Here is a 10,006-nt window from a genome sequence, read left to right on the forward strand (position 1 = left end):
GAGATAGACAGTGCGATAAAACTTCTTTTCTTGGCACGGATATCGCCAGTCGCCGATAACTTATCCTTCCGTCAATTGCTATTTGTCCGTGCTTCGGTTTGCAAAACATTCATCAACGCAAGAAACGCCTGTTTTCAAGGCTGCAAAAGTGCTGACGGAAGTTTCATAAAGTAGCGTAGCGTAGTAGGTCAACACCACCACACGGGCTCCAAAATGCAGGCTCCTAGAAGGGCAATCAACTTGATCAAGTACCTAGTGTTGATGCTATCGTTCATGTGCGTTGTAAGTTTCGCTCAAAAATGGAGGACGAAAAAAAGGCATCGAAGATTACACTTATCGAATATGGTCTCCCTTTTACAAGGTTATTGAAATCATCCAAATTGTTGTCGGTGCCGTTCTCCATCGTCTATTCTCTGTGTACACGGTGTTTCTGGACAATGATTTCGAGCGTCTTACGCACTTCCTGATAGCGGTCGGTATCGTGCTGGTGTTTTTGTCCATCTTCGGTCTTGTGGGAACAATATTCGAAAATAAGGCCATGATCTTTCTGGTAGGTACCTTTGGTCACCGCAATTTTGATCCGATAACATGACGTTACTTGGTACGTTGTTTTCGCATGGTTACAGTACGCGGGGATTTACAGTGTGATCGTTATTTTGGAAATATTGATCGCTGTGACTGCGTCTTCGATGACTAATCGCGTGGACCGCATGTTGAGCCGTCGGATGGACAACGTTCTGCAGAGCTTCCACGCGGACTCGTTTATGCGCGCCAGTTTCAATCACATGCAAAATGAGGTGAGCCCAAAACGTAGCAAAGTCGAAAAGGGAACTACGTTTTAGTTTGGGATCGTTACATCGTTAGTAACTATAAACCCGTTGTCGCTTTCAGATGAACTGCTGCGGAATCCAGACGTATAGTGATTGGTTTGAGTTTCACCCGGGCCAGAATCTGCCCAACTCATGCTGCAGTGCATCCGGCCCATGGACGGAAGGTTACGGCAATTGCATTCCTCACGAGCGCGGATGTTTCGGGCCGATGTCGGATTTCGTTACATCGCGTATACAAATGGTGGCGACCGGCACAATCGTCATTATTGTATTTCAGGTCGTTTGCATCATCAGCGCTATCGTAATGGGATTCCGTTTGATGCGGTACCAGCAGACAGGTTTATCAGGACACAGCCCTGCCTCAGTTATGCCGGAACCAATATTAACCGAGAAACCAAAATTTTGATTTTTATGGAATAAACGCTGAAATTTGTTAGTGTTTAGTTTGATAAACTTGAGGATTGGAAAGTATGAAACAAAAAATATATAATCATAAAGTTGCATAATTTAATGTCCTTCAGCCAGGATACAAAGCAAACAAAAGGTGCTACAAACAGCCATTTCAAATCTGGAAACCCAAGCTCTGCTTTGCCGACAGGCGTCTCGTAAGATTGACAAAGTTTACGCATACTTTGAAACACAATTTTGTTTCTCGCATAAACAAAACTGACAGCTACTCCTGAAGTGACAGCGAAAAATTTCCATGCTGTAATCGGTGAGGCTGAGGAGCGTAAAAAGTTAACTAAATCGCTTAAATTCGTTTCTTTTATCGTTGCGTGACGCACGCGTTTCCAGCCATTAGATGGTTCGGCAATTTTGGAGTCGATATAAGGTCGTCATCATCTTCCCAACACTTTCGCTCGGATCAATTTTGGCCGACTACACCTATACCCAGCGGTGGAAGAAGGAGCAGAACAAACTCCAACAATCGTAAACCGGTGAACAACACTAGAGAGCAGAATGGTTTTGGGACTCTCTCGCCAGTACCTGTGGACGGTCGTTCCCCTGCTTGGCTTCTGGTTTGGATCGTTTCTCGACGACAAGGAAACGGAACGGATGACCATGTTCCGCGACAAAAGTGCCCTGTACGGGCGCACATTGAAGGAGGGTGAGAAACCTTCCTGGCCCTAGATTTGTTGGCATCAAAGAACCTTTACGAGGCCGTCAATTTGTTAGTAATGGGAATAAACTAAGTTTTTGCTTTATTCAAACCTATCAGAGTATATTTCTCGACAGTAATCGCAGCAGACCAGCAGGAGACATTCAGTTAATTCTATGTTTGTGCTAGTGGTTGGACGATTTTCTAGCTAATGTACTAAAACATGCGCCCTAAAATAATAATTTTTGCCTTTGCAAAGCCCGTAATAATTTTATTCTCTTCGCGTATTAGCCAAATCGTGCTTACGTAAAATATTTTTTGTCAATGTTTGTAAACAAAGGCTACTGCGAGGCTTGAATGCAAAGCAAGGGCTGTCAATTTTCTTTCCTTCTTTGCACGGAAAGAACACAACCAGGAAGAGAGCGAGCGAAGAAAGCGGGCAAATTCTGTTTCTCCACAGATGACGTAGATCGTCGAAAATTAACAAAAGAAAGTAAATCATCAGTGTTTTGATTAATCACTCGCGTTTACGGAACCTTTCGGAAGCTTCGCGAAACCAGGAATTAACAGTTTGCAGCTGTGCCTAGGCGACAAAATGTTTCGTACTTCAATTTTCGACAAAAGTTTAGGTAAGCCGTAACAAACCGTAGCAACCGTGAAAACGACAGTGGAGCAGTGTTTTTGGGAACAACATTTGTGATCCTTTTGTGTCCATCCCGAAACAGAAAATGCGACCAGCAACTTGAATCTGGAGCCCGACTGGCAGGCGATACTGGTCATTTGCGACACCATTCGTCAGGGAGACGTAAAGTAAGTTCGCTTGAGGGCATTTTCGGGGTCGGGACGGGCGCCCTTGGCTGGATCGTCAATGGCTGACATCTTTCCGCTTTGTCCCCACTCTTCCCGGATCCGTAGTGCAAAGTATGCGGTGCAGGCGCTTAAGAAGAAAATGTCGTCCCCGAACCCCATCACGGCCCTGTACGCGCTGCTGGTGCTGGAAAGTATGGTGAAAAACTGTGGCACTCCGGTGCACGACGAGATAGCGAACAAGGCCAACTGCGAGATGTTCCAGCAGCTGGTCAACAACACCAAGCACGACGAGGTGCGAGGGAAGATGCTCGAGCTTATCCAAGCATGGGCGTTTGCTTTTCGTTCCACGATCAAATATCGATCGATAAAGGTGAGCAGGACGGAACGGGATGGTGGCCCCGTCTACTCGGGGCGGGTGTGAAGCGGGGTCTGTCAGTGCCACTCTATTCAGTCGTTTATCACTCTCTGCTGCAGTAGTACGCAGTTGTTGACTTTTTCCCTGTCAGTGGACGTGTAATTGAATTACTACCTTCATTGTGCGGCCGGTGAATCATCGACCAAGAAAATGACGGTGCGTCGTGCCAAAAAGGGTCTCGTGTTAGCCATAGTGCCAAATGTTGGTTTTTATTGAATTGTAAAATCACGACCGTCATTAAATGTTCACAGACAAAGAACTCACTCAGGCCCTACGCCATACAAAGGCAGAGAAAACTGTAAAGTGCAGTAGGTCTATCGATTGGGAGAATATTTTCATCAAGTGCAGAATCAAGTGTTACCCATTTAGCATAGGTTGTTGTCACAACCTTCAATAAATGTTGGCTCAACTCAACTACTGACAATGAATGAGTTGGTGGACATTGAGTATTAACATCTCATCTTATTACCATCTCTTTCACCGTAGGATACGATGAACATATTGAAAACGGAGGGCCACAAGTTTCCGGAGCTGAAGGAGGCCGATGCTATGTTTTCGTCCGACATCGCCCCGGACTGGGTGGACGGTGAGGTGTGCCATCGGTGTCGGGCGCAGTTTACGTTCACCGCGCGCAAGCATCACTGCCGCAACTGTGGCCAGGTATTTTGCGCCCAGTGCTCCTCGAAGTCGAGCACCTTGCCCAAATTCGGTATCGAGAAAGAGGTTCGCGTGTGCGATGGGTGTTACGCGCAGCTTCAGCGCCCAACGCCAACGTTGACGAAGAAGGCGACCGAAGAGGAAGATCTGCCGGCCGAGTATCTGACCAGTTCGTTGGCTCAGCAGGCACAAGGTCCGGCCCGCAAGACGGACGAGGAGTTGCGCGAGGAAGAAGAGCTACAGCTTGCTCTCGCGCTCAGTCAATCGGAAGCGGAAACGAAGCAAGCGCAGGGGCAAACTCGGCGTCCAACGTTCCACAAATCACCATCGCCCGAACCGCAAGCGGCGGCTCCGGCCAAGAGGAGCCCCTCGCCAGTCGAAGAGCCACCGGCCGATCCGGAACTGGCACGCTATCTGAACCGCAACTATTGGGAGCAGCGCCAGGTGATGGAATCGCCGGCCTCACCGTCCGCACCGAGCCCGATGCCAAGCCCGATGCCATCGCTGCAGCCCAGCCTGCTGCTGAAGGGTGCCCCTGAAGACGTGGAAATTGACGACTTTTCAAACTCGATGAAAACGCAGGTGGAAATTTTTGTCAATCGCATGAAATCGAACTCGAGCCGTGGCCGCAGCATCTCGTGCGACAGTGCGGTACAGACGTTGTTTATGAACCTGACGTCGCTGCACGCCCGGCTGCTTACGTTCATCAAGGACATGGACGATAAGCGCATGTGGTACGAGCAGCTGCAGGATAAGCTGACGCAGATCAAGGACTCCCGGGCGGCGTTGGACGTGCTGCGGCAGGAGCACCAGGAGAAGCTGCAGCGTATCGCCGAGGAGCAGGAACGCCAGCGGCAGCTGCAGATGGCGCAGAAGCTGGAGATTATGCGCAAGAAAAAGCAGGAATATCTGCAGTACCAGCGCCAGGTGGCCCTGCAGCGTATCCAGGAGCAGGAGCGAGAAATGCAGATGCGCCAGGAGCAACAGAAGGCACAGTACCGCATGGGGACGGCCTTCCCGTTCATGCCGGCTCCCGGTCCGGGCCAGGTGGGAGCACAGGGCTCACCGGTGCACGTGGGTGTTCCCGGTGGGTATGCCTCTCCGGGATATGCATACGGCCCGATGCCACCGGCGAACGGTGGAACTCTTCCTCACTACCACGCTCCACAGCAGCAGCAGCAGCAGCCACCACAGCAACAGCAGCAAATGTTTTCCCCACAACACGCAGGACAATTTACGATGCCGGGAGCCACTGCTCCTGAGGGGCAGGTACCAATGCAGGGTCCACCGGGACCCGGTATGATTCCGCCGCCCGGCATGAATGTGATGCCCGGTCAGGTACCACCTCCGGGAGCGATGAACATGCCCGGTGCACCGATGCCGGGTACAGCAGGAGCTCCGATGATGGGTCCAGCATCGCTTCCTCCCCAGCAGCAGCAGCAACAGCAACCGCCACAAGGACAACCACAACCGATGATGGGCCCCAATCCGATGTCTGTTCCCGATCAGCACCAGCAACCTGCTCAGGGCCCACCCGTCACGTTGCCACAGGCAGCGCCTCCTCCGAACACACTGGCAGCTCCGGTTCCCGAGCCTGTTGCACCGGTCGCACCACCCGCCCAACCACCAGCCGCCGCACCGGAACCACCAACGGCTGAGCTGATAAGCTTTGATTAAAATCCTGGCCCGCAGATGGGAGGTGTTATGAAATTTCTAATCGTTTTTGCTGCTGCTCTTGATAAAAGGCTGCCCGTTGCCCCCGTCACGTGGAATCTGCCATTTAGCTTCTGCATTGGTGACCGTAAAGGTCCTTTTCACGGTTCCATTTTGTAACGATTCGGCATCGCCGAGGTGTAGCCAAACAAATAAACGTATTCTTCGAAAACGCGTTCGGTTGAGAATAAAAACTCCAAACTGTGGTGGAGTTGGGTTTGTCATTGATTTTACATTGTTTGTCTGCACACACGACTCATCATCATCTACCGACGGAAGCCCGATGACATCGTCCCTGACTCAGTGTAAAGGTCTTTTCCATATCTCCAAACAATGGGTACAAACAAGGGATCTTAGCATTTGGTACGATGTTTGGCGAAACGTGGCGCAAAAAAAAAACGCATCACCACGTCCACGTGTGATTCATGTCCATTTAGTTTGTTGGCCGTTACACCGTTTCAGTCTCACCGTTTTCTTATCGCAACTCTCGTCTTGGATCACGTTGCGGCAGTCGACGGAGGTGGAGCTATCAACAATTCACGTCACAGCGATCGTAACTTTCTCGCCTGACCGTTGCACACGGTGTGGCTTGTGGTGAACGATTCTTCGTTGCGTCTCCCGAACGAACGGCCTTTGTCCAACGAGCGGTACGGGAAGCATATCCTTGATCGGCCATTGACAGCAGGTCGTGAGGAGCGGATGGCTGCGGTTGTGAAAAAAGTAGATCAAGTGATGCTCTTGTGAATCGTGTATTTTGTATATGACCATGACCATGATTTTATGAATACACAAACTTTTGTATATTAATATAGGTCAGTTAGTATTGGCAAAAATGTTTGAAAACAGATTTCTCTATTCGAATGGTTAGGAATCAGCTATTAAGATGGGATGCATTCACAAATGGGATGCATCATTCGACCTTCGGGCAGCTCGGCAGGAACAGATTAATACGTAAAAGAGCAAATAAAAATGTGAAATATGTTTCATTCAAGTTACAGTACTTGATGTCACCGTAAGCCGCTGGTCAATCGGTTTCCGGATGCTGCGGGCACCCATTGACCCCGTCTGTGACCATTTGAAGACTGACAGGACAATAGACAATCGTGCGAAAGGATGATGAAGGAACACTAGGAACGTTGCGGTTGCAAGCGAACGAGTGCTGAATGCTAATGTGTCTTCTGTACCAACCTTAAAGGGTACAGTAATAAAAATAAAAATCTCCTTTCACTGCAACGGAATTGCGTCGGCTGACTCTTCCACCGACAACCGCGCAAAGTAAAGATCACTCCTGCGTCGGCTTCCTCTAACATCGTTGCATTCTTTATTCTTTTAATTAAGTGCACCGGTCGCGCTTGAGCAGTAAATCATACGCAATCGCTTCAGCCGATGCTTATCGCTGCCATGTTCGTGTAAACCAGCGAACGTAAACGGTATCCTAGACACGCGGAACAGAAATTGGGCAATAAGCGGGCAACCGTCGGTGATGTGTACCGACGGTTTCGCCGTCAGGGCTGAAGACGGAACCGTAAGGGCGACCTCATCGTGTGAGATTTAGCACCAGCAGTGCCGCGGTGCTTGGCATTTTCTACCTTCCTCCGCCTGGCCATGCCAGGAAGGTATGCCAGAACTCGCCAGTTAGCTGGTCGGCACGTGATGGTGGTGGTCCATCTGGCGGTTAGCTAAAGTGACTTCCAATCGAATGCGGTTTTTCCTGTTCGCTATCTGAGCTTGTGGCGCACCTGTGCCTAAACCGAATGGTACTTTGGCCTCACAAGATGTTTCTCTCTCTCTCTCTCTCTCTCTGTCTGGTAGTCTAACCGTGGTGGATCTAATGCGCTACCGGTTGTCACGGGCTTCCTTGGGAGGTGCGCCGTTCTGGGTTTCATGTGCAATGGTACGCATCGCTTTGGCCGGCCACGCCAGGCGTTGTGCAAGAATCTCTTCGCGTGAAGAAGGATGAAAATGGAAAGTAGTTTTGCGCGCCTCGTGGGTCCACTGAGGACGCTGGATTCTTGACAGGCCCGCCAGGTGGTCTGGAGGTGGTTTGGTCCGCGTTGTGCAATGGCCGTTTTCGGTTGGCCGTGGTCCCGCGCACCGTCTACGCTTCCTAATTGAAATGAATGGTAGCGCGCCTCCATCGTGTGCCAGCTGATTTCGTCGATCGATCCGCGATCGGAGGTGGTGCTGGCGTTGGATTGATTTTTCCACAGCAACCTGTTTGTAGTCCGACGGGCGGGCCGGCAGCGACGCGGTGTCTATGAAAAGGAAGGCTTCAGGGCTTTTTTCCACTGTTCAATATATTGGCCTCATTTGCGGCGGAATGACGGTTTGCCCGAGATCATTAATTAAGATGATAGAACGTATGAAATCGGTCCGGTTAGGGTACCTAAAACGTGTGTCGCACACGTGATGTTTTTACGATTTGAGAAGTCACAAAACTCAGTCAGTTAAAATTATTGATATAATATTCAAACTTTTGCTTCTTAAAATTGCTTTAAAAACTAATTGCCGTTTTGTATTAAGTCTTTTTTGCAATAGGCAACAACATCATTATAGAAAAAAGCATAAAGTGAATCAACAATTTATCTGGGAATAGGAAAATTCGTAGCATTTCGAAAAGTCACTCAACCAACCTTACTCAATGAAGACAGTATACTTTCTACGTAATTAAAAAAAAAACATCAAAGATTCTACATTGCGGTTCAAATAATGGAGATCGTTAGCATATTTACGTGTTTATAATGTGCATTGAAATCTATGCTTAAACAACGTCACCATAAAGCGGTTGTGTGAAAATTAACAGTTCCGACCGACAGGATATTGCAATTTTATTGTACTACTACCGGCCATTCTACCCAGGGGCCGCATGCAGCTGATGTCTGTGGTTTTCATGATGCAGCATGTACACGCGCTGCGCCATGTAATGATAAACATTACGCCGCTTGATCTCGGTGACCGGCGATGTCGGTGATTTTCTAGCCGCCCGTCATTGGAAGGTCATTGTTATTTTACCCGCACGCCCGCTACGACGCGTTGGCCCTCTCCGACCGTCGTTGCCCACAACCTCTCGTCTAAACGTTTGACGATCAAGAGGGCAATGTCAGTCAAGATACCTGCCGCAACTAGCACTAGCGATCGCGATGCCCACATGATCGAAGGCCGCTCAGAGTAAGAGCGTGGGTCGGGTCTGGGTTGATTTGTTTCGGGTGTGTGCCCTCGATGGACTGCTCTATTAGAGAGAACCGTACGCCGATTAGAACGCAATCCGGACTAGCCCTGTCACGTGTCCACGCCGGATGGTATCTTGAGCGGCCATGGTGGCGCCCAGTACGCCGTGTGGGAATATGGCTTGATTGACAAATTAAAGTGACATTATAAGAACGCGCGACGTAAGAAGACGAATGAGTTGTCCACTAATTACGTAGTCATTAATTAAACACCTCGAACGTGTTGCACCCGCCGTGGCGCTATTGGGCGTGGACCTTTGGTGCATAAATTATCATAACTTAAGACCATATCTCCAACGGTACCTTTCTCTACGCGTTCTTTTCTGTGACCCAAGGGTTAGGAGGTTATGTGGCCACAGTTTGGCCAAGCACTGTTTGTTGGTTTGTCGAGTCAGCTTACGCCAAAGTTCCAAAGTTCCACAGCTGGCAGGGTGTATGAGACTCTGGCGGATACAGCACATCGTCGGTGGCTCATTAGCGATCGGCAGTTGTTTGATTAGTGTTGCGTGTCAGCTCACAATGAGCTCGTTGGGAAGCCGGAAGCTTAGATGCAACGATGCAACGGTGGCGTGTCCAGTGAGAATGCATTGTCTCGTACGATCGCACATTAACCTGTACCCTGGCCGAGAAGCTTTTCTGAAGAATCGAAGTGAAAGTCTAGTCGCAAGCTAAAGGGTGTTCCGGTCACGTCCACGGTCACCGTGGGTTGATATACCGGTTTACTTGTATGCTTTTGAAGAGAAAGGTTGTGGTAGGTTCCTCTAGGAAGCACTCCCGGGTCTTAGCCAGGGCAATGTACTCGCTGTCGTCCTTGAATCTTTTTTATGTCGATTTTCCTGGAAATGCCGTTTTGCCGTAGTGCGGTGTGGCCATGCTGGAGATCGTTGAATGTCTGTGGATCGACAAGTTTAAATTACTTTATGGTGTCGCTGGTTGCCAGTTAAAAGATTGGTCTTTGCTGTAAACAAAGATCACACTGATTAGCGCGCCAAGAGTAGCTTATTGCGCATTCCGCGTTCCTGTCTTGTGAGATACATGAAAAAGATTTTGCGTCACGATGCAAACGAACAAACATCGGTCAGAACATTCCGACACCACTCCAGGCCGCAAGAAGCCCAAGCCGTCCGCACGTCAATAATAAAGTCGCGCCCGGAAAGACAGTCTCAGAAAAATCTGAATATTTTTCGCACATTAATCGCTTTCGGCGCCAACGGTCGCGCGGCGGATGGAAATACCGGTTTTCGGAGTGGCCGCG

The 10,006-nt window shown here is 49.3% G+C and overlaps 3 protein-coding genes across 5 annotated transcripts; all 3 read left to right on the plus strand.

Moving 5' to 3' along the window:
- Positions 1-209: 209 nt before the first annotated feature.
- Positions 210-1,236, plus strand: LOC128274510 (leukocyte surface antigen CD53-like). The gene is made up of 4 exons (XM_053012736.1): positions 210-282; positions 362-550; positions 627-797; positions 892-1,236. Exons 1-4 carry the CDS (start codon positions 214-216, stop codon positions 1,234-1,236), a joined length of 774 nt encoding a protein of 257 aa, XP_052868696.1. The 5' UTR covers positions 210-213.
- Positions 1,237-1,627: 391 nt separating this feature from the next.
- Positions 1,628-2,041, plus strand: LOC128274512 (NADH dehydrogenase [ubiquinone] 1 beta subcomplex subunit 1). Its single transcript, XM_053012737.1, has one exon. The coding sequence runs from the start codon at positions 1,791-1,793 to the stop codon at positions 1,959-1,961; it is 171 nt and encodes a 56-aa protein (XP_052868697.1). The 5' UTR covers positions 1,628-1,790; the 3' UTR covers positions 1,962-2,041.
- Positions 2,042-2,333: 292 nt separating this feature from the next.
- LOC128274507 (hepatocyte growth factor-regulated tyrosine kinase substrate) lies at positions 2,334-5,700 on the plus strand. Of its 3 annotated transcripts, XM_053012731.1 has the most exons (4): positions 2,334-2,558; positions 2,655-2,739; positions 2,845-3,109; positions 3,641-5,700. In XM_053012731.1, the coding sequence occupies exons 1-4, from the start codon at positions 2,525-2,527 to the stop codon at positions 5,486-5,488; spliced, it is 2,232 nt and encodes a 743-aa protein (XP_052868691.1). In that variant the 5' UTR covers positions 2,334-2,524; the 3' UTR covers positions 5,489-5,700. The 3 variants fall into 3 exon arrangements, with proteins under 3 accessions (XP_052868691.1, XP_052868692.1, XP_052868693.1); XM_053012732.1 differs by lacking the exons at positions 2,334-2,558; positions 2,655-2,739; positions 2,845-3,109 and adding an exon at positions 3,203-3,310; XM_053012733.1 differs by lacking the exons at positions 2,334-2,558; positions 2,655-2,739; positions 2,845-3,109 and adding an exon at positions 3,415-3,528.
- Positions 5,701-10,006: the final 4,306 nt, after the last annotated feature.

Source organism: Anopheles cruzii, chromosome 3 (assembly GCF_943734635.1).
Source record: "Anopheles cruzii chromosome 3, idAnoCruzAS_RS32_06, whole genome shotgun sequence".
In the NCBI taxonomy this organism is placed as follows: domain Eukaryota; kingdom Metazoa; phylum Arthropoda; class Insecta; order Diptera; family Culicidae; genus Anopheles; species Anopheles cruzii.